The following is a 27,371-nucleotide window of genomic DNA, read 5'->3' on the forward strand; positions in this document are numbered from 1 at the left end:
GCAAGTTTTAGATTGACTGCAATTTCCCGCAAAACTAGGAGAATTTGTGGGGTTGGTCCTGGCTGAAGATTTGGACCAAACGACAGACTTCAATCGCATATCCTACCGACTCATTAGTGGGAGTTCCGGCAAGTTTATAATTCGCACCACCTCGGAAGACCAACGTTACACGGGAAACATCACCGTGGACCCGGACATTGAGCTGGACTACGAAAGTCTGCAGCACTACACGCTGCGGGTAGAAGCCGTGGATCTGGAGCAGAAAAAGGCAGTGGTGACGGTGGAGGTGGACGTGCTGGATGTGAACGACGAAAGGCCGGAGTTTGAGCAATCCATGACTTTTTCAGTCAAAGAAAACATCACTCTCACAGAGCCTGTTGGGAAACTAATAGCTAAGGACAGAGATGGAAACCACTCTCTGATCTACGAGTTGGATTCCCTCAGATGCAGATGTAACGGCTCACTGTCACCTTGTGACTGGTTTGTGCTGGAGGAGACGGGGGAAGTGATGGCCAACCCAGAACACACGCTGGATTATGAGCTCTGTGACCAGGCTCGGATGGAGGCTCGCGTGATAGACAAGTACACAGAGAAAGGGGAGAACAGCACCACAGGTTTGCTGACAATCATTAAGAGCACATATGCCAGCAAGTCTCAGTTCATTAAACTAATTCACCTTGCTTGTGACTTTATTCTGAACATTTCAGGAGAAATAGTGATCTACATTGAAGACATCAATGATAATGCACCACAATTCATCTTCTCAGATTCCATCTTTGGTAAGATATCACTTTTAATGGAGAAACCCTAGTAGCATTATGATTAAAGGGGAACATTATCACAATATCAGAAGGGTTAAAACCAATAAAAATCAGTTCCCAGTGGCTTATTTTATTTTTAGAAGTTTTTTTCAAATTTTTACCCATCATGGAATATCCCGAAAAAAGGCTTTAAAGTGCCTGATTTTCGCTATCTGAGAAGCCATCGTCCATTTTCCTGTGATGTCATCCAGTCATGCCAATACGGATAGTACAGGAAGATATAGCGACATTAGCTCGGATTCAGACTCTGATTTCAGCGGCTTAAAGGCCTACTGAAACCCACTACTACCCACCACGCCAGTGGTTCTCAAATGGGATTACGCATACCCCTGGGGGTACTTGAAGGTACGCCAAGGGGAACATTATCACAATTTCAGAAGGGTAAAAAACCAAAAAAATCAGTTCCCAGTGGCTTATTTTATTTTTCGAATTTTTTTTCCCCCCATTTTGGAATATCCCGAAAAAAGGCTTTGAAGTGCCTGATTTTCGCTATCTGTAAATCCACCCGTCCATTTTCCTGTGACGTCACATAGTGACGCCAATACAAACAAACATGGCGGATAGAACAGCAAGATATAGCGACATTAGCTCGGATTCAGACTCGGATTTCAGCGGCTTAAGCGATTCAACAGATTACGCATGTATTGAAACCGATGGTTGGAGTGTGGAGGCAGATAGCGAAAACGAAATTGAAAAAGAAACTGAAGCTATTGAGCGAATAGCTATTGAAGCTACTCGGCGATTAACCAACGACTGAATCATTTGACCACTGGAGCAACTTAAATCCGTCGATTGATAAGTGTTTGTTTCGCATTAAATGTGGGTGGAGGGAAAGGCTGGATGCAAATGTATCTACAAATGTACTTACAGTTAGCCTAAATAGCATGTTAGCATCGATTAGCTGGCAGTCATGCCGTCACCAAATATGTCTGATTAGCACATAAGTCGATAACAGCAACAAAACTCACCTTTGTGATTTTGTTGACTTTATCATTGGAAATGCATCAGCTTTGAGTGTCGCAAGATAGCCACACATTCTTGCCATTTCTGTCATGTTAGCATCGATTAGCATGCCGTGCTAATCGATGCACACTCCACATAAGACAACTTGAATCCATCCCTGATAGTGTTGTTACACCCTCCGACAACACACCGACGAGGCATGATGTCTCCAAGGTACGGAAAACAGTCGAAAAAACGGAAAATAACAGAACAGATTTAACTTGTGTGTGTAATGTGTTTGAGAAAATGGTGGATTGCTTCGCATTTTAACGTCACGAGTGAAAGGTCATTGCTCCGACAGCGAACAATTGAAAGGTGTTTGAATCACCAAATTCAAACTTTTAGAGTTCGGAAATCGGTTAAAAAAACATATGGTCTTTTTTCTGCAACATCAAGGTATATATTGACACAAACATAGGTCTGGTGATAATGTTCCCCTTTAATTCAGCCCTAGAATGTTTTTCAAGTCCAAGCAAGCACATTTTTCAAAAATAGTATTTTAAAATACACATTTTTAAAAATAGATACAGACAAGCACATGCAAATGTTACTGTTGGCTAAAATCAAATAAAATGTCCAAATTAAACACAATTTAACATTTTACTTATAACACGGTTACCATATTGAGGCAAAAAGGTCAAAAATAATGCTGACAATGAAGGAGAGTCATCCAACAACGGTTAAGCATATGAGCTAAGAATATGATATCCTTTTGTATTGCAATCTACCAGCTTTTCTTTTTCCGGGACTGATACTGGCAAAACATTTTAATGACTGTGCTTGTTGCTACATACCTGTTGCATGTATATAAAACATTGTTGGAGGGTTTTTAAGGGCAAATAGATTGTGTTCGTTATACCTAGTTATTTAGTTAGTCGTAAGTTATCCGTTTTTCACTATCTGAAACACACATACGGACTGTGGATAATGGGCACAAATCCCAAAATGTGCAGACTTCCTGCATGTGAAACTTACAACAGGATAGAAAATAAGATCAAATATGTATTACATTTTTTATTCATTAAAACAAATTGAAATATAACAATATAGTAGTAATATTGTATTAGTCTTTTGTATAATTTACAATGAGGGGTTGTTTTAAAATATATTATATATATATATATATATATATATATATATATATATACACACACACACATCCATTTTCTACCACTTGTCTTTCTTGGGGTGGAGGGGAGGGGGGTGCATTTGTATGTATATGTATATGTATATGTATATGTATATATATATATATATATATATATATATATATATATATATACACATATATATATATATATATATATATATATGCAAACATATATATATATATATACAAACATATATAAATATATACATACATACACCAACATACATATATACACACATATATATATATATACACACACACATATATACATATATATATATATATATATATAAACACACACACATGTATACATATATATATATATATATACAGTATATATATATATCATATACAAACATATATAAATATATACATACATACACAAACATACATATATATACACATATATACACACATATATATATAATATATATACACACACACAGATATATACACACATATATATATATATATATGGAGGTGTGGGAAAAAAATCACAAGACTACTTCATCTCTACAAAACTGTTTCATGAGGGGTTCCCTCAATCATCAGGAGATTTTAATGGAAGCATTCACATACAATGGTTTATATAGGGCACAGAGTGGGTGGGTACAAGCAGGCGTGGTGTGGTGATTGGCTCATGTGTTACTTAGGAGGTGTTTCCGTCTGTGGCGGCATGTTGAAATGATTTCACTGCGCTTGTTGAGGAATGATAGATCTGGATGATATATAATAAACAGTTTCTCTTTCAAGCATAGGTTGCATCTTTTATTACCACTGTTGTAAGGTGTGCTGGATGCAAGAATTTGCCATGTTATTGAATATTCAACATTATTGTCTTTGAGGTTCCAAATGTGTTTGCTGAGTTCTGTAGAATTCCGCAAAGTCTCGTTTCTAAAGGAGGCGTTGTGATTATTCCATCTTGTTTTGAACGCTCCTTCGGTTAATCCTACGTACGTGTCGGATGTGTTAATGTCCTTGCGTGTTACCTTTGCTTGGTAAACGACTGATGTCTGTAAGCACCTTCCGTTGAGAGGGCAATCAGGTTTCTTGCGACAGTTACATTCATTATTGGTTTCAGAGTTGTTTAGTCTGGGGGTAGGCAGTCCTTTTGCAATTGCTTTGTTGTGGTTTGAAATGATTTGTTGCATGTTATTCATACAGCTGTAGCTCAATTTAATGTTGTTCTTGTTGAATATTTTTCTTAGGGTGTTGCCTTTGGGGAAGTGTTTGTCGATCAGAGTGAGGAACTTGTGGCCGATGTTGGTTGAGACGTTTTTGCTGAATGGTGGATTGTACCAGATGATGTTGTTTCGTTGTTTTTTTCCCACACCTACATATTGCGCTCTACCACGGTATCGAGCACTATTCTCTGGATAATCCAATCAAGACATATATATATATATATATCCACACATATATATATATATATATATATATATATATATCCACACATATACATATATGTTAAAGTCCTTCGCTATTCCCATTAATAACACTGGCGTGTAGGTCTAACTGACATCCGTCAGTAAATATGGAAGTGCTAAAAACTACAACATGGCTGACAGGGACACAGTCAAAGAGAGCTGGGCATGTCGGAGGTCTTCGGCATGCAAATAAGACCACCTACAAAATGGCATACCCCGAAGAAACAGTCAAAAAGCTGCTTCAAGATGATCTGTTGGACAAAACCGACGCAACATTTTGAACAAAACACCACCGTTACGTGTTATGTCGACCACAAGAAAAGTGTTTTGAATCCATATTTATGACCCCTTTAACTTGCCTTCCTGTCACAATCAAAATTCAACAATTGGCTATTGGAAATTGGAGCGCCTAATAAAAGATGAATCAAGACTCTCCTTTCTTTTGTAGTTGTGGTGTCAGAGACTGCAAGCAAGGGGACGTCAGTTGGAAGCGTCACTGTGAGTACGAATGAAATACAAAAAGCAACGGGGCAACCAGAGTACATTCTTCTCTTCTGACTCTTAGGCAAAAGATTATGATAGTGGAATCAATGCCCAGATTGAGTTTAAAGTAAGTGAAGTGAAATTTGAAGACATCAATAATCAAACAAGTCCGGCCAGGTTCTTATTTGAGGCAGTCACGACACAGCAAAAGGACAACTACATTGGGATCATTCAGTAAGAGCAACTTTCCTCCATCTCTCACTTCACTGTTTGTTTGAGTCTTATCACAAATGTATTTACCTCCTTCGCACAGAACCACAGAAGGCCTTGATATGACGGTGAAAGGGAAATATTTAGTGACGGTATCTGCAACCGACACCGGCGGCCTTTCCACCAACACCATGCTGGAGGTGAGACGGGGATCATGCAACAGGAAAACATTTCCCAATCCCTCCCAAAGCTTGACCACATGTTATTTTGATATTGTAGATTTTCACAGTTGATCAATCGTATAAAACTGAACTTCAGTTTAGAACAACACCAGCTGAAGTGGAAAAAAACAAGCCTTCTATCATCAGGTATGGGGATATTCACCACATTGTACACTTCTGACTTCCTGTTGGGTAAACAAGGAAGCAACTTTAATTTATCAATGTAATAGCGTGTTAGAATAATACATATAGACCAGGGGTCACCAACACGGTGCCCGCGGGCACCAGGTAGTCCGTAAGGACCAGATGAGTCGGCCGCTGGCCTGTTCTAAAAATAGCTCAAATAGCAGCACTTACCAGTGAGCTGCCTTTATTTTTAAAATTTTATTTATTTACTAGCAAACTGGTCTTGCTTTGCTCGACATTTTTAATTCTAAGAGAGACAAAACTCAAAATAGAATTTGAAAAGCCCCGAAAATATTTTAAAGACTTGGTCTTCACTTGTTTAAATAAATTCATTTATTTTTTTTACTTTGCTTCTTATAACTTTCTGAAAGACAATTTTAGAGAAAAAATACAACCTTAAAAATGATTTTTGGATTTTTAAACACATATACCTTTTTACCTTTTAAATTCCTTCCTCTTCTTTCCTGACAATTTAAATCAATGTTCAAGTTTTTTTTTTTTATTGTAAAGAATAATAAATACTTTTTAATTTAATTCTTCATTTTAGTTTGTTTTTCGAAGAAGAATATTTATGAAATATTTCTAAAAACTTATGATTAAAATTAAAAAAAATATATTCTGGCAAATCTAGAAAATCTGCAGAATCAAATAAAAATCTTATTTCAAAGTCTTTTGAATTTCTTTTAAAATTTTTGTTCTGGAAAATCTAGAAGAAATAATTATTTGTCTTTGTTAGAAATATAGCTTGGTTCAATTTGTTATATATTCTAACAAGTGCAGATTGGATTTTAACCTATTTAAAACATGTCATCAAAATTTTAAAATTAATCTAAATCAGGAAAAATTACCAATCATGTTCTATAAAGTCTTTTTAAAAATTTTTCAAAAAGATTTGAATTAGCTACATTTTCTCTTCTTTTTTTCGGTTGAATTTAGAATTTTAAAGAGTCGAAATTGAAGATAAACTATGTTTCAAAATTAAATTTTCATTTTTTTTCCTGTTTTCTCCTCTTTTAAACCGTTCAATTAAGTGTTTTTTTCATCATTTATTCTCTACAAAAAATCTTCCGTAAAAGGAACAAAAATGTACGACAAAATGACAGACAGAAATACCCATTTATATATATATATATATATATATATATATATATGTATATACTGTATATATATATATATATATATATCAAAGGTAAATTGAGCAAATTGGCTATTTCTGGCAATTTATTTAAGTGTGTATCAAACTGGTAGCCCTTCGCATTAATCAGTACCAAAGAAGTAGCTCTTGGTTTTCAAAAATGTTGGTGACCCCTGTGCTAGAGTATTTAGTGACTTCCACGAGGTTAAGCACTCTCATTCCTCCAGGGCACTTACTTCTGCCACCAAAGCTGTGGTTGAAGTTCTTGCGATCCGTGAGGACACTTCTGAAAAATCCAGGTACATTTTGGTTTTTGTTTAATGAACACTGACTAATGCATTTAATAACAAAATGTACCCTGCTGAGGGTGTAAGTGTTCTTTTAAACATTTAGTTGTGGCTGTAACTAATATACAAACCCCGTCTCCATATGAGTTGGGAAATTGTGTTTGATGTAAATATAAATGGAATACAATGATTTGCAAATCCTTTTCAACCCATATTCAGTTGAATGCACTACAAAGACAAGATATTTGATGTTCATACTCATAAACATTATTTTTTTTTGCAAATAATAATTAACTTAGAATTTCTTGGCTGCAACACGTGCCAAAGTAGTTGGGAAAGGGCATGTTCACCGCTGTGTTACATCACCTTTTATTTTAAAAACACTCAATAAACGCTTTGGGAACTGAGGAAACTAATTGTTGAAGCTTTGAAAGTGGAATTCTTTCTCATTCTTTTTTTTATGTAGAGCTTCAGTCGTTCAACAGTCCGGGGTCTCCGCTGTCGTATTTTAAGCTTCATAATGCACCACAAATTTTCGATGGGAGACAGGTTTGGACTGCAGGCGAGCCAGGAAAGCACACGTACTCTTTTACTATGAAACCACGCTGTTGTAACACGTGGCTTGGCATTGTCTTGCTGAAATAAGCAGGGGCATCCATGATAATGTTGCTTGGATGACAACATATGTTGCTCCAAAGCCTGTATGGACCTTTCAGCATTAATGGTGCCTTCACAGATGTGTAAGTTACCCATGCCTTGGGCACCAATACACCCCCATACCATCACAGATGCTGGCTTTTGAACTGTTTGCCTATAAAAATCCGGATTGTTGTTTTCCTCTTTGTTCCGGAGGACACCACGTCCACAGTTTCCAAATATAATTTGAAATGGGGACTTGTCAGACCACAGAACACTTTTCCACTTTGCTTCAGTCCATCTTAGATGAGCTCGGGCCCAGCAAAGCCGGCGGCGTTAGTTGGTGTTGTTGATAAATGGCTTTTGCTTTGCATAACTTGCACTTACAGATATAGCAACCAACTGTAGTTACTGACAGTGGTTTCATGAAGTGGTCCTGAGCCCATCAGGTGATATCCTTTACACACTGATGTCGGTTTTTGATGCAGTACCGCCTGAGGGATCAAAGGTCCGTAATATCATCGCTTACCTGCAGTGATTTCTTCAGATTCTCTGAACCCTTTGATGATTGTACGGACCGCAGCTGGTAAAATCCCTAAATTCCTTGCAATAGCTAGTTGAGAAATGTTGTTCTAAAACTGTTCGACAATTTGTTTACAAATTGGTGACCATCCCGCCATCCTTGTTTGTGAAATACTTAGCATTTCATGAAAGCTGCTTTTATACCCAATCGTGGCACCCACCTGTTCCCAATTAGCCTGCACACCTGTGGGATGTTCCAAATAAGTGTTGGATTAGTATTTCTCAACTTTATCAGTATTTATTGCCACATTTCCCAACCTCTATGCCACGTGTTGCTGGCATCAAATTCCAAAGTTAATGATTATTTGCAAAAAAAAAGTTTATCAGTTTGAACATCAAATATGTTGTCTTTGTAGCATATTCAACTGAATATGGGTTGAAAAGGATTTGCAAATCATTGTATTCCGTTTATATTTACATCAAACACAATTTCCCAACTCATATGGAACCGGGGTTTGTAAAACATGGCCTGTGTTACACTCTACTCACAGGGCGACAGTTGGTACCATCATGGTGGCATATTTTGTTTACCCCAATGGGTCGGCTCTAATACCAGATGAAGTGGGGCTGTTGATTTCCGACCCTCAACATGCTCTAGTGCTGGAACAGTTAGGCCTCAAGTACGTTGTAAGTATGGAGTTTGTTTCATAAAACATTGGGGAAATGTTATCTTTTCACCTAAAAGTGGGACCCATTACCTCCCTGCTTGGCACTCAGCATCAAGGGTTGGAATTGGGGGTTAAATCAACCAAAATTATTACCGGGCACAGGCACCACTGCTCCCCTCACCTCCCACGGAGTGATCAAGGGTGATGGGTCAAATGCAGAGAATAATTTCGCCACACCTAATGTGTGTGTGACAATCATTGGTACTCTAACTTTAATATGTTGTTTCTGTTGATATTAGAGTGTATTTACCACAGAATATATGTCACATTAAAAAACACTGTTTTATATATCTTGCTGGGATCCAGGATCCTCTGCAGTGGACATTTATGTTTTACATAACAGACATATTTTTCACCCCAAAATTGATGACCATGGCCCTCAGGAAGATATTTCGCTAATATTTGTTTCAAGCTCCAAAAAAACATCACAAAGTGCCTGTTTTGGAAGATCCGTCTTGTCCACCGCTTCATTTTTCTACTGCTTATCCTCTTAAGTGTCACAGGTGCACTGGAAAGTAAACCCTAAATTGATGGGATAATTGTGTGCTTTGTTTCAGGCTGGTAGTTCATCAGTGGAACCTCCCAAGTTTGACACTTTAAAGTACTCTCTAATGGGAATGGTGGCAGGTCTCGTTATTGTTCTGGTTGTTCTTGTCACCTCGCTGGTTTGCACTCGAAGAAAGTAAGAACTTTGTAAGGTTAGAGTTTAATCCATTGGTTTCTTGTTGAGACAGATAAGTTCATCGACTCTATTCACGTTTTAGTTACAGGAGGAAGCTCAAGGCATCAAAAGCCATGACTTCTGCCACCATGGTGGCATCTGACAACCTCAAAAGTGGTCCAGTGGTGCCAGGGACCAACAAGTACACCATGGAGGGGTCAGAGGACATTCTCCAATAACACGGCATTATTGACTTGTAGGAAATAGGCCTTTCTATTGACTCTGTGTCGTCATTTTGTACTGGCAGGGCAAACCCTGTGCTCAACCTCAATATCGACACAGCCATGGTCCTGGACCTAGACGAAGAGAGTTCGGATGTTGACAAAGTCAGGTAAACGGAACCAACCACTGTACTCATTGACAAGATATATTTAGGCATCTAGACACCATTGTTGGTGCCCCGTTCCCAACTTTTATAGTTTTTACTTCTGGCAAGGCTTTTGTAATATATGTTGGGAATGCTTTGTCCGTTCACAAGAACATTTTTTAAGACTCAGGTCACTGATTGGGGGTTTAACCTGTCAAATAAAGGTCCTGCAAAAAAGCTCAATTTGATCCGTAACAGCAAATCAGGCAGTAAGACATCTCTCCCTTTTAACATAGAACCCAGCTAAGGCAGAATATTTGAGCTTTTACACAGCGAGTTAGGATCCCAAAATTAGACGATTAGACCAGTGACATTGCTTTCAACACATGAGGGGCACAATAATTGAATGTTGGATGTCAATCTTCTCACTCTTGTCCCTATTCACAGACACTTAACATTTAAAAAGTATCGATATAAATCGATATACATAACGCGGACCCCAACTTAAACAAGTTGAAAAACTTATTTGGGTGTTACCATTTAGTGGTCAGTTGTACGGAATATGTACTGTACTGTGCAATCTACTAATTAAAAGTTTCAATCAATCAATCATTTTGGTACCGTTATTGATACCAAATTATTGGTATCGGGACAACCCTAGTGTGACAAAGGAAGCTAAAGAATCAAAGAAAAGGTTGTGGTTGTTCGCTGAATTGACCCTCCTGGGATTTTTCCAGAGAATTGTAAGTGACTACGCAGGAATATAGTCCAGGCCGTAGCCTGCCCATTCTGGATTATACAAACAATCCTACTTTCCAGATATTTCTTTATCGCGTTGATGTCAGATGCCAAATAACTGCGACAAACGAGGGACGACTGTGGTAATATTCATGGTCATTATGTGTTTTTGAAATGGACCTTGCTCCCTTGTCCATTCTATGTCCCTCAAGTCTCTCAGCCCCAAAACCTACAACAGTACTTATTGTCCTTTTTTTAGACTATTATTTGCGTTACACAACCCGTGTGTATTAATTACGATGAGCCTTGTCTCAGAAATACATTGGACTGTTAAGTTGTTTTCTTTTACTTCTGTATTCTTGAATACAAGCAAAAACTATTGTGGCCCTTAAAGGGATGAAAGGGCTCGATACTTAAGTTTAAGCGCAGTCAGGTATTAGAGGGTGCAAATATTTGCTTCAAACAGTGTACATCCATGAGATCTGCAGATAGTTGATGTTTGCTTTTCATAATCACTTCTTGCTTTCCTCACATAAGCCTCGACTCCTTGGACTATAGCGACGACATGAACATGTCCGACAAGGACACAAAACCCGCTATGGTAAATATACCCTACCTATGCAAGTGTAGCGTTCTTGCCGTCTAATGTGGAAAATGCTCTTCATCAGCAGATGATCCAGGAGGAAGAGGAGGACAACGGCCCTCCAGAGTACATTGAGCCCCTGGGTGCTGCTCTGGCTCAGCGGAGCCAGAAGAAAGGCTCAGACAATCCTCAAGTGGGTTTTACCAACCCTGCATTCAGCGCCACGGACCTGTGATATCGTGGTAGACATGGACCGGAGGTCTCAGACACGTTAGATCTCCAAATTGACAAGCAAATTCATCATTGAGTGTTTTATATGTTATGGCATGTGCTCATTATCAAGGATACATTTAGGCCGAATGAGCTTTTCTTTGATTTTTTTAACCATTATTTTTTCTTATACATGCAAATTATCAATATTAAATGTATGCATTAATTTAAACTTTGTCTTGTGTTAGTTTTTAAATGCTTAAAATAACAACAAATACATTTTTTTGCATCAAGGCTTTTTGACTTTGTCAGAAACCTCTATTTCAACAAAACAAAACATTTTTTTGTTTTTTTCACTAAATTATAAAATGCCATCTATCCGTCCATTTTCTACCGCTTATTCCCTTTCGGGGTCGCGGGGGGCGCTGGCGCCTATCTCAGCTACAATCGGGCGGAAGGCAGGGTACACCCTGGACAAGTCAAGTCGCCACCTCATCGCAGGGCCAACATAGATAGACAGACAACATTCACACTCACATTCACACACTAGGGACAATTTAGTGTTGCCAATCAACCTATCCCCAGGTGCATGTCTTTGGAAGTGGGAGGAAGCCGGAAGTATAAAATGCTCTGGATGAAATTATGACCTTAGTGTTGTTAGGGTCGGTTTCCACCTAGTTATAAAAATCAGATTATCAAGCAATAATTAGAGCCAAAAGTGAACACACAGACAGCCAACTCCTCTCCCAATCATGGGAACTTTAGGGGATTCTCGTTTTACCTTCTTATTCGGTACACAAACAAACAAAGACGGGCATGTGAGGTACAATTCAGTCTCAAAATTATTCAAATGAAAAATTAAATAAAACAAATAAGAGATAAGATAAGAGATATGTTGTAATACCTCTCAGTAATAGTCAGGTAACACAACAACATTTTATTTATACGAATCTTTTAAAGTTCATTTTACCATTATTTTAATTGAAATCGAGGGGTATACTGGCAAAAAAAAAAGGCCCAATGGCCCACACCAAAAATATTAAAACCAATATTTTCATGGATAAGGAAGCTTAACAAGGTAACCAAGAGATGAGAAACAAATTGGATAAAAGATAATCGTTTTTAGTGTATTTTACAGCTGATTTGGGTCAAAACCGACCCTTTAACTTTAGAGATGGAAACAGAAATCTAACACAAGAGGAAGGTTAAAAAAAATAAATGTTTTTTTTTTTGTTTTTGTGGCCTTGTGAGACTATGTCTGTGTATTTAAAGTTTCAGGCCCTCCATACGGTTTGGATGTTTATTTGTTAGTCTCATAAAACGATGAATCGAAGCAACTGAATATAAATGAAAGCTTTTTTTTACTGGAATTAATGGCTTTGAACGATTATCGTTGCAGCCCTAATTCCCCGAGTGAGGAGGATACACCCATTCCCATGGGCAAATCACATGTTTTATTTCATTTCAATTGTGGTGATGTGTGTATATATTGAAGCAGAAATATTGATTATATGATAAACATGACACTGTAAGATAAGTTATCCGATCAATTTAAAGAGTATCTATCTCCCATTGCCTAACAATGTCGTGGAATCCTAAATAACTGTTTAGACACAGCTGACAATGAGATAATTGTGGCCCTTGTTTATTGAATATTACTTTTTTTAATGAGAATTACAATGTCGTGCATTAATAAGGTTATCTCCCGACAGAACATTCTTGAGCTTTAAGAGTGATTACTGTGTTTGCGACCTACCGTGTAGTCCAAGTCACGCTTTCATTTAAAACTGGAGAACATGTATAACTTATTATATTACATATTGGGTATGATTTGCTTCATCCATTCATGTCAACATCTCCAGCTTATAAAGGAGCTTTGGCAGCGATTCAACTGTGGTGACATATTAACTTAATCAAGAGGATACAAAATAAGGAAAACAAATGGTCTGTGCACACTGCAATGGCTTTATTTTGTGTTCATATGTCATAAAGCAGTGATTTGTGGAAAACTTGTTTTGCTTTGAAATGAAGTGTGTCATAGTAGCAACGCACACTGCGATGCCATCTTTAAAAACACAATACAACAAAATTGTATTGCACTGGATGACACCCAATTGTTTATCTTGACAAAAGATGTATATGTATGTTGTTGTTTTTTTTTACTGACGTTTTGCATCTTCATGCAGCGTGAGCACAGAAAAGATTTGGTCACATCTAAATGAACGTATCACAAGTGCAATAAATGAATAAACACATTTCTCAAACATAGATGTGCTTCTAATTGTCTTCACAAAAAACATCAAAGACCAACAATTCAAAGAAACGTAACTATGTTTAAGGTACAATAATTCAACAGTTAAACAACTAGCACTGGCCAATATCGCAGTGAGAATGACAGAAAACATTCGCGTAACTAAAGTTTATGATTGTGCTTTTGCGCCTCACTTTTCCACAAAATAAGTCGGAAAATGGTGCCAAATTAAAAAAAAAGCAGAGTACGAGGAAACATACAAAAGCTGCACCGACTTTTACATTAAATCCATTTGTATTTCATATCCCACACGACATGACCGCTCAGTTTTACTTATCGGGCCTTGACTCTCAGATCCATCTCCATCCATGCAGCCTGTTAGCAACCGGGAGACGGGGAACTTGTTGCCATGGTTTCATGCTCAAGTCTGAAGTGCTTGGATAAAAAAAAAAAGCAGATAGAAGTGGACAATTGAAAGATCACGGTAGGAAGTTGGGCATTGAAGGAGAATAGCTAACAATGACATCAATGTAAAAGAGCGGAACCTCCAAAGTCGAATAGCCCATTTGGGATCCAACCAAAAAGTCGAATGTTGTATTCAAACCCTCATCATTGTGCACGACATCAGCCAATCATGTAATACGTTTCAATAAGTGTGTTTTTTTTTGTTTTTTTTTTAGGTGTTACCTGAAGGCAAAGAGGAAATTTGCGATAATAACCATAGAACCGGAAATGTAACTTATTGAGGCATACAATACAGGCAAATGTCAAACAATACAGTTATCTTACTTTCACAAAGTAAAGCAGATGCTAACATTAAAGGCACACATTTTATACCTACCGTATTTCCTCGAATTGCCGCCGGGGCGCTAATTAATTTAAAACCTCTTCTCACTCCTGCGCTTACCAAAGGAATGCGGTAAAAGTAAGCATGCGCTAATTACTTTAAAACCTCTTCTCACTCCGGCACTTACCAAAGGCATGCAGTAAAAATTTGAGTGTGATGTAAGATCGGACCTTAAATCCCACTGAATAGCTCTTAATCTTTTTCCCTTTATGCGATTTCAAATTACCGGTATTGAAATCAGCCTCCTCCATTTTGAAAATGATGACAGGGGAAGTGGCACTCGTGACGTCACGAGTTTGACCAGGCGGTAATACTAAGCATGCGCTAATTATTTGGCAAAGCGAGTTTGACCCGGCAGTAATTCAAGGCAGGCGCATACTATATGCCCTGCGGCAATTCTAGGAAATAAGGTAATTACAAGCTTAACAATTGACAAGTACTACTTTTTTTTATTTCAAAACCAACCATTTCCAGTATCAGTTATCAGTGCAAACAAAGCAACCGCAAAAAGAATGTTGTTTTTTTTTTTAATATAGCAAGACAGCAAACAAAATGAAAAGAGCGAGGATTTTTTTTTTTTTTTTTTTCCCCCGTTTTTTTTTAACCACATGTGTTTACTGTGGTACCTCAACTTAAGAGTTTTTTTTAGATAAGAACTGTCTCTTGGCTAATTCATTGTTACGCACAAATTTGAGTCACATTCGTTGCCCCTTTAAACCCAGTAAGATCTGCACAAATCATCCAGTCATACTCATATTATAGCCAGAGATTGACGTAACTTTGTTTTTCGACCATGGGAGGGAAGAAAGTGAGTGTGAAGGACAGTGCTGTCAATAAGAGTTGGATAATTCTCATTGAATTAAAGAAAGAAATCATAAAAACATGATCCAGTGGTTGACCAGACTGAAGCAGAATGAGTCAAACGTCAACCAAGAAGGTTAGAATAATGTCTAATCATGACACAAATCATCATCAGACATTTTGCTTGTGAAAATATGGAAAGAGCTGCTGATGGTGTGCTTGATGGAGAAGCAGCATCCAGGAAGATACTATAGAAGTCCACTTTCCAAGGCAAACACTGCACATTGTTATTACATTACCTCATAAAACTACTGTAGTTGTATTACATTCTATCGTATAGTTTTAATACAATATTTGTTATCTAATAGTATGTTTTAGTCTTAAAATGCATGTTACATGTTAAAATGTTATTTTGGGAGACACACGCACCAATGGTTGGTTGGTTGAGGTTTATCTCGAACATGCATGGGGCGGGACGACGGCAATTATCCATTGTCAATTATACAGATAACCAATCCTAGCTGAAGTTCTGTTAGGTACCAATCGTATATATGGAAATACTGGTATCTGTGCCTTTTATAGAATGTGTAGACGCATTTCCAAAGTGTATATATATATATATATATATATATATATATATATATATATATATATATATATGTATATATATATATATATATATATATATATATATATATATGTGGAGGGACGGAGCCGACGAGCTGACAGCAGGATAGAACAAACTGCAGTCCTACCAAAGATGGCGACCAGGAGGCGGGGCATGCAGCGGAGCGGAGAGGCGGGTCACACTTTGAGCGACGCTGCGGCAATCAAAGTCAGGTGAGTAGATTACACACCTGCTCTCAATCCCTGCATTTTCTCCTGCAGCATAAAAGGGGAGAAGGAGGAACAATCGGGGCAGAAGTAGGAGAACCAGGAGAAAGACCTAAAGAGCGACTACGACCGAGAGCGAGCCGACGAGAGCGACGAGGACGCGGCCGACTGAAGGCAAGAGAGGAGCGAGCAGGATCGGAGCAGCTGAAAAGCGATCCGAGGAAAAGGCAAAGCTGTTATTGAAAAATAAAAGCGAGTCAAACCTGCTCAGCGATGTCATTCCTCAATGGTCCATGTACCCCGCATGATGACGGCAGGAAGCCGTTCACAATATATATTTATATATATATAAATATTTTATTTATTTATTAGATGCCTTTTTACCGAATATGCACAAGTACTGTTTTTAATAGTATTTTAATAGTTCGGTTTGTTTTATGTACTGTATGTGATGGAATGTCTACTTTCGGCGTTGGAGTCTGCAATAAAGCTTGATGATGTTTTAGTGTTGCCAATCAGCCAATCCTTAGGTACGTGTCTTTGGAGGTGAAGTGGAAGCGAGAACCCACGCAAAGACGGGGACCACATGTAAACTCCAGACAGAAAGACCGCAAGCCCGGGAATCAAACCCAGGACAATATGTTTTATAAATCAATAATTGGAAGTCAACCGAATGGAAAGGGTTGTGTTCGATTTCGGAGGTTCTACTTCATCAAGCTTTTTGAAAGTCTGCAAAGTCCATCCATTTTCTACCGCTTGTCCCTTTTGGGGTGACCGGGGGGTGCTGGAGCCTATCTCAGTTGCATTCGGGCGGAAGGCGGGGTACACCCTGGACAAGTCGCCATTTCATCACAGAGCAAACACGGATAGACAGACAACATTCACACTCACATTCACACTATAGGGACAATTTAGTGTTGCCAATCAACCTATCCCCAGGTGCATGTCTTTGGAGGTGGGAGGGAGCCGGAGTACCCGGAGGGAACCCACGCAGTCACGGGGAGAACATGCAAACTCCACACAGAAAGATCCCAATACCAGGACTAAACCCAGAAAAGAAAATCCTTACAACCTAATGTGTGTCGACTTTAACTGCAGTGAGAGTAGTTTGTGAGTAGCAAGGCAGGACCGTTACTCAAGTGTGACAGGGTGTGCCACCACCATGTGACACTTTGGCATTATTGTAGTCATGTTCTTTATGACTTCATAAATTACTCTGTGGTGTGCGTGCGAGAGCAACAATGTGGTTGTTGCATGTTCTCTATCAGATGCCGAAAAGGGTTTCTTCGATTGCGGCCCACCTTGTCATCTCGCTCTCCCCTCTGAGCCGCCCGGCTCCCGAACCCCTGGGCGACCTCGGGAGTCAGCGGCATGGCCGAGGGGTTTAGTGGCGGAGGGGGAGGCAAGGAACTCTTTTGCTTCTTCACCTGTTTCTCCAGGTGTTTCTGGATGGCCGAGCCCAGCACGGCCACTTCCACAACAGCCCCGTACACCTCCCACGTCATGCCCTTCTCGTCCCAGCTCACCTCCTGCACCACCTCCTCGCTCTTCTCCTTGCAGTCGTTTTCCTCTTCCTCAGTTGCTTCTTTTTCTCCCTCCTCCTCCCCAACGTTCTCTCCTACGCCGGCCTCTTTTCCGATCTCAGGGAAAGTTGTAACGGTGGGCGTTCTGGGCGTCATCGGCGCTGTAGCAACAGAGCGAAACTCCGGTTGTGGACCGACTTGCATCTCTCCGTCTTTAATCTGAACCCGACTAGGACTTGGGAAGTGGAAGGCGTGATCGCCCTCAGGTGGGGTCATAGGGCTGGTGGCCACTGAGTGACACTGCACCACTTCCAGACTCACTTGTGTGCGGATGTTGTGGAAGCCGACAGGCGCAGGAGATTCAGGAATGGGAGACTTCGGTGCAGCTTCCTGCTCCATTTTGTTGAGCTTGACATGTAAAGGTGTTTGTTCTCCCTCTGTTTCGCTGGTTTGAACTTTGCCAAGAGAAGGTTTTATGCTTGTGGTGTTCTGTCCCGGATCAGGCCCTTCGGAGGCATTCTCGTCCGTGTCATGACTTTCCTCAATCTTGACCATCTCTGGCGTTACAGGATGACAAGCCTCCTTGTTATCGTAGTGGGTCACTAGGATTGTAATGTCTTGATCCATACTTCCCATCCATTGTTGCTGACACTGCTGGTTACTATCCTCCGACTGTGACTCAGCAGCCGCAGAACAGGCGGAGATTTCCGGAGAAGCATCCGAGTTGATGACCATATCAGACTGAGCTTCTGCCGGACTCTTTGCCGTAGCCGTGATCTGTGCGCGCCCAGTAAGTACTGGGAAAGCTGTGGCGAAGGGCGTCTTTGGCGTCATCGGGGATGTCGCCACCGAGCAGAACTCCACTTGTCGACCCGCCTGCGGTTCAGCATCTTGAGCGTCAGAGTGCACCCCGGTGCCGGATTTCCTCAAAGAGCTTGGGAAGATGAAGGAATTCCCTCCCTCAGGCGGTGTCATAGGGCTGGTGGCTATTGAGTGACATTGGACCACCTCCAGACTGACCTGAGTGCGCATATGGTGCTGCCCGAAAGGCGCAGGGGAGTTTGGGTCATTGGGATCCACAGTTGATGGCAAAGGAAACAAGGTGTTGTCCTCAGATACGCTTTTAATCGTCTCGTCTCCACAGTGGAGGAGCCTCTCAGCCTCTCCGTCATCGGTGTGCTCGACATCCCGCCCTGATTGTGATTCATCTGTTGTTTCCACAAAGCTTTCATCATCAGCATGGCTTGTATTATGAAGCGAATCCGTCTGACCCGACACTCCTCCAGCAGATTCTTGATTGGTGCCCACCACGGGCCTCTCAGGCACGCCATCTTCTGGCGAATGATCTCCGTCCTCTTTGCCAAAACCCCGCGTCTCATCCCTCAGGCTTCCCATTTTGTCTCAGATGTTCCTGTGGGGATAGCGACATCGATATTATTTATCAACATTGTGACAATCCCTAAAAAACTAGTAACAAATTGCATTTTTTCTATCATCAAATAATTAACACAAGTGGTTCTCAAACTTTTTTTCAGTGATGTAACCCCTGTGAACATTTTTTTTAATTCAAGTACCTCCTAATCAGAGCAAATCATTTTTGGTTGAAAAAAAGAGATGAAGAAGTAAAATACAGCACTATGTCATCAGTTTATGATTGATTAAATTGTATAACAGTGCAAAATATTGCTCATTTGTAGTGGTCCTTCTTGAACTATTTGGAAAAATAACTAAAACTTGTTGAAAAATAAGCAAGTGATTCAATTACAAATAAAGATTTCTACACATAGAAGTAATCATCAACTTAAAGTGACCTCTTTAGGGATTGTAATAGAGATCCATCTGGATTCATGAACTTAATTCTAAACATTTCTTCACAAAAAAAGAAATCTTTATCAATATTTATGGAACATGTCCACAAAAAAATCTAGCTGTCAACACTGAATATTGCATTGTTGTATTTCTTTTTACTGTTTATGAACTTACATTCATATTTTGTTGAAGTATTATTCAATACATATATTTATATAGGATTTTTGAATTGTTGCTATTTTTAGAAGAACATTTCCCGTACCCCTTGGCATACCTTCAAGTACCCCCAGGGGTACACGTACCCCCATTTGAGAACCACTGTTATACAGTGTAACCTTGATTTATGAACACCTCCTTGTGTGAAGTTTTTCAATTACGAACCACAGGCCAAATAAAAATATGCGTTGGCCTACAGACCATGTTTCCATGTACGAATGTTTCATCCACCCACTCTGTGCCTGCAGAGCAGCTATTTTGTGCCTGGCAACACGTCCACTGTGGACAGGATGCTCAATCTCCGGTGCTCTTTCAGTCAGCACAGTGTGGCTGTCAGCTACGTGCTACTTTGTGTGCTTTTTCAATGCTCTTTTTTAGCCGCTGTTCTAGTTTTTCCAGCTCAATATGAGTCCAAAAAAAGCAATGAACAAGCGAAGTGCGGTTTGAAACATCCAATAAGTACCCACAGCGTTGTCGACATTGGCTCCCATTTTGTGGCAGGAAGTGGATTTTATCTTCCATTTTCAATCAGTGTAGTAACCTGGTTGTTAAATTTAAGGAGTTTTGTGATTTTAGACTGTGAGTGCACCACAGGGCTTGTGACAGCGTTTGTGAATGTCGGTAGGGCAGCGACAAAAAGAGGACTTTTCTTGTGGCTTTCCTAAATAGGGTATGTTTGTGTGTTCAAAGTTTACACACCTTTACTAAAATATGGACCTTTGTTGATGCTAGAACCTATTTTTCATAGTTACGTTGTTCCTTGTGGCAAAATTTGCTTCAATATACAGACCTCGATGGCTAATCCTGTTCAAGAACCATTGAGGCTCCATTGTATATTCTCAATTACATTTAAATAAATGCCTACAAATGAGTACAATTTGAAGTAATAGTACACTATATGCCTTAAAAGTAAAAAAAAAAAAATAGGTGTATCATTCATCGTATGTGATGTCACACACAACGTGGGTGTTTTCTTTTTTCCACAAAAGAAAGTGTGATGATTACCATAGAAGGAAAAATGGAAGTTATTGCAAAATAGGACATGCATGGCTACTCAGCATGATTGCCAAAAGGGGTAATTTTGAGGACTATTAAAAAAATATTATCCATCCATTCATCCATCTTCTTCCGCTTATCCGTGTTCGGGTCGTGGGGGCAACAGCCTAAGCAGGGAAACCCAGATTTCCCTCTCCCCAGCCACTTCGTCTAGCTCTTCCCGGGGGATCCCGAGGCGTTCCCAGGCCAGCCGGGAGACATAGTCTTCCCAACGTTTCCTGGGTCTTCCCCGTGGCCTCCTACCGGTTGGACGTGCCCTAAACACCTCCCTAGGGAGGCGTTCGGGTGGTATCCTGACCAGATGTCTCCTCTCGATTTGGAGGAGCAGCGCTTGTACCCGTGATCTTATCCTTTCGGTCATGACCCAAAGCTCATGACCATAGGTGAGGATGGGAACGTAGATCGACCGGTAAATTGAGAGCTTTGCCTTCCGGCTCAGCTCCTTCTTCACCACAACGGATCGGTACAACGTCGGCATTACTGAAGACGCCGCACCGATCCGCCTGTCGATCTCACGATCCATTCCTCCCTCACTCGTGAACAAGACTCTTAGGTACTTGAACTCCTCCACTTGGGGCAGGGTTTCCTCCACAACCCGGAGATGGAATTCCACCCTTTTCCCGGCGAGAACCATGGACTCGGACTTGGAGGTGCTGATTCTCATTCCGGTCGCTTCACACTCGGCTGCGAACCGATCCAGTGAGAGCTGAAGATCCCGGCCAGATGAAGCCATCAGGACCACATCATCTGCAAAAAGATGAGACCTAATCCTGCGGTCACCAAACCGGAACCCCTCAACGCCTTGACTGCGCCTATAATAATTAATAATATTAATAAAATGATAATGTGGGGCACTACAATAAGTTCATTTGAATTAAATAATCTTCATTCTTCTCCACTTGGCAAAAATGCTCAGATTGTATAGCCTTATCCCCGACTTTACCTACTCTGTTGCAATTGGTCAGGGGGCGAAGGGTCACTTCCAGCCCCTGCATAGAGACACATGCCCCTCAACCGGTTACGTGATGTTGGCTGACAACAAACAATAAAGAATAATTAGATATGGGATAACATTGGTGGCATAATGGAAAATCCTGTGCTCTGTTTACAAAACAGCTTTCTGCAAAGAGGCAAGACTAGTAGTAGGTTTTTAGCCAACATTATTGACCATTTTGTTTTAGCTATTTTACAACCAACAAGGTTGAATATCAGCATAGAGACAAAGCGAACACAAAGCACAAGATGCTTGCCGACATCCATACAGCACTCATTCTAACAGTACCTATAAAACTCCACTAGGTGACAGTATCACTCTGCAAAGACAATCCTGTTCCTCGTCTGTTACGTGTCGATGAGTGGTTTCATTTTATTATGTTTTCATTATATGAAATATTTGGTTAATGTTGTCACCGATTCTGTTCATAACTTTTATGGACAGAATTTCTAGGCGCAATCAAGGCTTTGAGGGGCTCCGGTTTGGTGACGGCAGGATTAGGTCTCTGCTTTTTGCAGACGATGTGGTCCTGATGGCTTCATCTGACCGGGATCTTCAGCTCTCACTGGATCAGTTCGCAGCCGAGTGTGAAGCGACCGGAATGAGAATCAGCACCTCCAAGTCCGAGTCCATGGTTCTCGCCCGGAAAAGGGTGGAGTGCCATCTCCGGGTTGGGGAGGAGACCCTGCCCCAAGTGGAGGAGTTCAAGTACCTAGGAGTCTTGTTCACGAGTGAGGGAAGAGTGGATCGTGAGATCGACAGGCGGATCGGTGCGGCGTCTTCAGTAATGCGGACGTTGTACCGATCCGTTGTGGTGAAGAAGGAGCTGAGCCGGAAGGCAAAACTCTCAATTTACCAGTCGATCTACGTTCCCATCCTCACCTATGGTCATGAGCTTTGGGTCATGACCGAAAGGATAAGATCACGGGTACAAGCGGCCGAAATGAGTTTCCTCCGCCGGGTGGCGGGGCTCTCCCTTAGAGATAGGGTGAGAAGCTCTGCCATCCGGGAAGAACTCAAAGTAAAGCCGCTGCTCCTCCACATCGAGAGGAGCCAGATGAGGTGGTTCGGGCATCTGGTCAGGATGCCACCCGAAAGCCTCCCTAGGGAGGTGTTTAGGGCACGTCCAACCGGTAGGAGGCCACGGGGAAGACCCAGGACACGTTGGGAAGACTATGTCTCCCGGCTGGCCTGGGAACGCCTCGGGATCCCCCGGGAAGAGTTAGACAAAGTGGCTGGGGAAAGGGAAGTCTGGGTTTCCCTGCTTAGGCTGTTGCCCCCGCGACCCGACCTCGGATAAGCGGAAGAAGATGGATGGATGGATGTAAAATGCATGTCAAATGTATACATATGGCCTTTCATATGACATTTACATAATTCCCTGTGCAGCGATAGTTAAAGTTAAAATTAAACTACCCCGGATAGTCACTCACACACACACACAAACACACACACACACACACACACACACACACACACACACACACACACACACACACACACACACACACACACACACACACACACACACACACACACACTAGGTGTGGTGAAATTACCCTCTGCATTTGACCCATCCCCTTGTTCTACCCCCTGGGAGGTGAGGGGAGCAGTGAGCAGCAGCAGTGGCCGCGCTCATGAATCTTTTTGGTGATTTAACTCCCAATTCCAACCCTTGATTCTGAGTGCCAAGCAGGGAGGTAATGGGTCCCATTTTTATAGTCTTTGGTATGTCTTTGGTTTGAACTCGCGACCTACCGATTTCAGGGCAGACACTCATACCACAAGACAACTGAGCAGGTTCATAGTATCTTCCCATGCTGGTCTCAAAAGGCCGTAGTATTGATCATATTGTAGTTGAAATAGAGGTGGGATTTTTTAACATTGGAATTTGCCCCCCAATTTTTTTTTTTACTTTTTTTTCTCCCCAAAAATCATTTCAATACAACATTTGCATCAAATTAAATTCACATTTGATTCAAAAAGTATCCGTAAATCAAAAATATTTAACTTTTTTAAATTTTTTTTTTTTTTCAGTATTCGGTAAAATTCTGCTTAGGGTTAAAATTTAGCCTGAGGCAGCCCTTGGTTTGATGATGGTGGAAGTCTAACTCTGGAATGGAAACATAACGATACAATACAAGACAGTACTGCGATATGGTGATACAAAAGAAAAACATGAGTAAAAAATAAAAGTAATTTAAATGATCAATTACTATTTATTGCAATTGTATAGAAAGTGAAAGTGCACAGAAGAGTTTCTTGACACTTAAATGCCAAAAACATGCACTGGACTCTTCTACTGCCTTGCTCGTCACTACCTGACACTGCAAGCTAATAGCACAGCTCCACTTTAGCAGCACGGGTGCGGAAATCGTCCTTGAGTTACAATTGTCTCGAAACCGCACTTTAAAGAAAAAAAGACTAAAAACTGTGAATAAATACACATTTAGAAAATGTATATCAACACATTAAACATCGTTATTAGATCGAAGAAAAAGTATCACAATATATTGCATATGTTTCTTGGTAACACTTTAGTATGGGGAACACAAATTCACCATTAATTAGTTGCTTATTAACATTACATTAACATTAGTAACATATTGGCTCGTAATTAGTCATTATAAAAAGTACCGTATTTTTTGGAGTATAAGTCGCTCCGGAGTATAAGTCGCACATGCCGAAAATGCATAATAAAGAAGAAAAAAAACATATATAAGTCGCATTTTTTGGAGAAATGTATTTAATAATAAAATGGACTTGGAGAAGGCATTCGACCGTGTCCCTCGGGAAGTCCTGTGGGGAGTGCTCAGAGAGTATGGGGTATCGGACTGTCTTATTGTGGCGGTCCGCTCCCTGTATGATCAGTGTCAGAGCTTGGTCCGCATTGCTGGCAGTAAGTCGAACACATTTCCAGTGAGGGTTGGACTCCGCCAAGGCTGTCCTTTGTCACCGATTCTGTTCATAACTTTTATGGACAGAATTTCTAGGCGCAGTCAAGACGTTGAGGGGTTCCGGTTTGGTGACCGCAGGATTAGGTCTCTGCTTTTTTGCAGATGATGTGGTCCTGATGGCTTCATCTGACCGGGATCTTCAGCTCTCACTGGATCGGTTCGCAGCCGAGTGTGAAGCGACCGGAATGAGAATCAGCACCTCCAAGTCCGAGTCCATGGTTCTCGCCCGGAAAAGGGTGGAGTTGGGGAGGAGACCCTGCCCCAAGTGGAGGAGTTCAAGTACCTAGGAGTCTTGTTCACGAGTGGGGGAAGAGTGAGTGGATTGTGAGATCGACAGGCGGATCGGTGCGGCGTCTTCAGTAATGCGGACGTTGTACCGATCCGTTGTGGTGAAGAAGGAGCTGAGCCGGAAGGCAAAGCTCTCAATTTACCGGTCGATCTACGTTCCCATCCTCACCTATGGTCATGAGCTTTGGGTCATGACCGAAAGGATAAGATCACGGGTACAAGCGGCCGAAATGAGTTTCCTCCGCCGTCTGGCGGGGCTCTCCCTTAGAGATAGGGTGAGAAGCTCTGCCATCCGGGAGGAACTCAAAGTAAAGCCGCTGCTCCTCCACATCGAGAGGAGCCAGATGAGGTGGTTCGGGCATCTGGTCAGGATGCCACCTGAACGCCTCCCTAGGGAGGTGTTTAGGGCACGTCCAACCGGTAGGAGGCCACGGGGAAGACCCAGGACACGTTGGGAAGACTATGTCTCCCGGCTGGCCTGGGAACGCCTCGGGATCCCCCGGGAAGAGCTAGACGAAGTGGCTGGGGAGAGTTAAGTCTGGGTTTCCCTGCTTAGGCTGTTGCCCCTGTGACCCGACCTCGGATAAGCGGAAGAAGATGGATGGATGTATTTAATAAAACGCAACACCAAGTATAGAAATTTGAAAGGCAATTTAAATTAAGTATAGAATAGTGAAGAACAGGCTGAATAAATGTACGTTATATGACGCATAAATAACCAACTGAGAAGGTGCCTGGTATGTTAACGTAACATATTATGGTAAGAGTCATTCAAATAACTATAACATATAGAACATGCTATAACAATCTGTCACTCCTAATTGCTAAATCCCATGAAATTAGTCTCTTACGTGAATGAGCTAAATAATATTATTTGATATTTTACGGTAATGTGTTAATAATTTCACACATAAGTCGCTCCTGAGTATAAGTCACACCCCCGGGCAAACTATGAAAAAAACTGCGACTTATAGTCCGAAAAATACGGTACTTATTAATGCCTTATTCTGCATGGCCTTATTATACAACCAGTAAGCCATTAACTAAGAGTCTTCCCTTAATAACCTCATAATTATTCCCTTTTCTTAACCCTTATCCTAACCCTAACCCTTATATGTCCCCTTAGTGTCCAAATAACTCTCAGTTAAATCTTTGTTACTTTAATAAGCAACTAATTAATGGTGACTATGTTCTCCTTACTTAAGTGTTACCGTTTTTCCCCCCCACCCCTAAATGGAAATATCATCCATCCATTTTCTACCGCGTATTCCCTTTTGGGGTCACGGGGGGCGCTGGCGCCTATCTCAGCTACAATCGGGCGGAAGGCGGGGTACACCCTGGACAAGTCGCCACCTCATCGCAGGGCCAACACAGATAGACAAACAACCTTCACACTCATGTTCACACACTAGGGCCAATTTAGTTTTGCCAATTAACTTATCCCCAGGTGCATGTCTTTGGAAGTGGGAGGAAGCCGGAGTACCCGGAGGGAACCCACGCATTCACGGGGAGAACATGCAAACTCCACACAGAAAGATCCCGAGCCTGGATTTGAACCCAGGACTGCAGGAACTTCATATTGTGAGGCAGACGCACTAACCCCTCTGCCACCGTGAAGCCCATGGAAATTTATTTAGTTCCAATTTTAAGACGGATTAATGGAAGTATTAATCCGTCTTAAAATTGGAACTAAATAAATTGTGCTCGACTTTGAAGGTTTTGCTGTATACTACATTGTTTTGATTAATTATACACCTCATGTTGGCATTACGGTGATATGCACATACTTTCAAATTGCAGAAAAAAAACCCAACTCTAATCATAACGGCCATAATACGATAAAAAAACTGGAGGAGATGAAGAGTCAGTGACGTACCTGAGCACTCAAATCAAACTGATGAAGCCTCTGCAAGACCCGTTCCCAGATTCAAGTCAAACATGGTCGAAACTTGGTGTTGATGGACGCTGGAGTGTGTGGCGTTCTCTCCCCGCTCTTGACTGTTGTGCTGGGTTGTCTCTAGAAGAATCTGTCTGAGGCGACCGTCGCTCTTTAAGCCGCGGCTGCTGTAGCTGTTGAGAAGCTTCACATTTCCAGTTTCCCTGGAAACCACGCTCGGGCTCTGGCTGTGAGTGGCAGTCGGGGCAGAAATCTGTGTTTAGCTCTCATCTAATCGTGATTAGATTGTAATAATCAGCTCGTCATAGTAACACAAAGGCGGTTGTCTTTACGGGGGGGGGGGGGGGGGGGGGGGAAATATTATGCAATAGTCTGTTGAAATATTGAAGGATGCGATAATAAAACCAACACAAGGGCATTTGGAGGAATGCAGAAGACGGAACTATCTCATTAACGTTGAGCCGACGTGCGTGCATGCACACAGATCATTTATCCAAAGAATTATAGTGAAATTGGACAAATAAATGATCC

At 41.1% G+C, this 27,371-nt stretch overlaps 2 protein-coding genes across 4 annotated transcripts in view; one reads left to right on the forward strand and one right to left on the reverse strand.

The window, feature by feature from the left end:
- cdhr2 (cadherin related family member 2) overlaps positions 1 to 11,599 on the forward strand; it is a 48,053-nt gene extending 36,454 nt beyond the window's left edge. Inside the window, exons 19-31 of one of the 2 annotated variants that reach the window (XM_061901915.1) lie at positions 39 to 614; positions 708 to 779; positions 4,849 to 4,898; positions 4,966 to 5,117; positions 5,197 to 5,293; positions 5,373 to 5,461; positions 6,863 to 6,934; positions 8,632 to 8,767; positions 9,366 to 9,490; positions 9,573 to 9,686; positions 9,777 to 9,860; positions 11,112 to 11,175; positions 11,243 to 11,599. In XM_061901915.1, coding sequence (XP_061757899.1) covers positions 39 to 614; positions 708 to 779; positions 4,849 to 4,898; positions 4,966 to 5,117; positions 5,197 to 5,293; positions 5,373 to 5,461; positions 6,863 to 6,934; positions 8,632 to 8,767; positions 9,366 to 9,490; positions 9,573 to 9,686; positions 9,777 to 9,860; positions 11,112 to 11,175; positions 11,243 to 11,392 — 1,781 coding nt within the window. In that variant the 3' untranslated portion in view covers positions 11,393 to 11,599. The remainder of the gene's footprint in view (positions 1 to 38; positions 615 to 707; positions 780 to 4,848; positions 4,899 to 4,965; positions 5,118 to 5,196; positions 5,294 to 5,372; positions 5,462 to 6,862; positions 6,935 to 8,631; positions 8,768 to 9,365; positions 9,491 to 9,572; positions 9,687 to 9,776; positions 9,861 to 11,111; positions 11,176 to 11,242) is intronic. The other variant, XM_061901916.1, reaches the window with a different exon arrangement.
- Positions 11,600 to 13,317: 1,718 nt separating this feature from the next.
- LOC133553565 (uncharacterized) lies at positions 13,318 to 27,139 on the reverse strand. Of its 2 annotated transcripts, none has more exons than XM_061901918.1 (3): positions 26,820 to 27,139; positions 17,627 to 19,034; positions 13,318 to 14,045 (listed from the first exon to the last, which is right to left on the reverse strand). In XM_061901918.1, the coding sequence occupies exons 2-3, from the start codon at positions 19,016 to 19,018 to the stop codon at positions 14,040 to 14,042; spliced, it is 1,398 nt and encodes a 465-aa protein (XP_061757902.1). In that variant the 5' UTR covers positions 19,019 to 19,034; positions 26,820 to 27,139; the 3' UTR covers positions 13,318 to 14,039. The 2 variants fall into 2 exon arrangements, with proteins under 2 accessions (XP_061757902.1, XP_061757901.1); XM_061901917.1 differs by having other exon boundaries at positions 13,318 to 14,053.
- Between the last annotated feature and the right edge of the window lie 232 nt (positions 27,140 to 27,371).

The sequence above is a fragment of the Nerophis ophidion genome, linkage group LG05, assembly GCF_033978795.1.
Source record: "Nerophis ophidion isolate RoL-2023_Sa linkage group LG05, RoL_Noph_v1.0, whole genome shotgun sequence".
Lineage (NCBI taxonomy): Eukaryota > Metazoa > Chordata > Actinopteri > Syngnathiformes > Syngnathidae > Nerophis > Nerophis ophidion.

Excerpts from the sequence above, each read along its gene's own strand:
- LOC133553565 (XM_061901917.1), bottom strand. The coding sequence starts at position 19,018 with ATGGGAAGCCTGAGGGATGAGACGCGGGGTTTTGGCAAAGAGGACGGA. Across the intron at positions 14,054-17,626 it reads GCGAGGAGGTGGTGCAGGAG|CACTTCAGACTTGAGCATGA; the intron begins GTGAGCTGGGAC and ends TTTTTATCCAAG.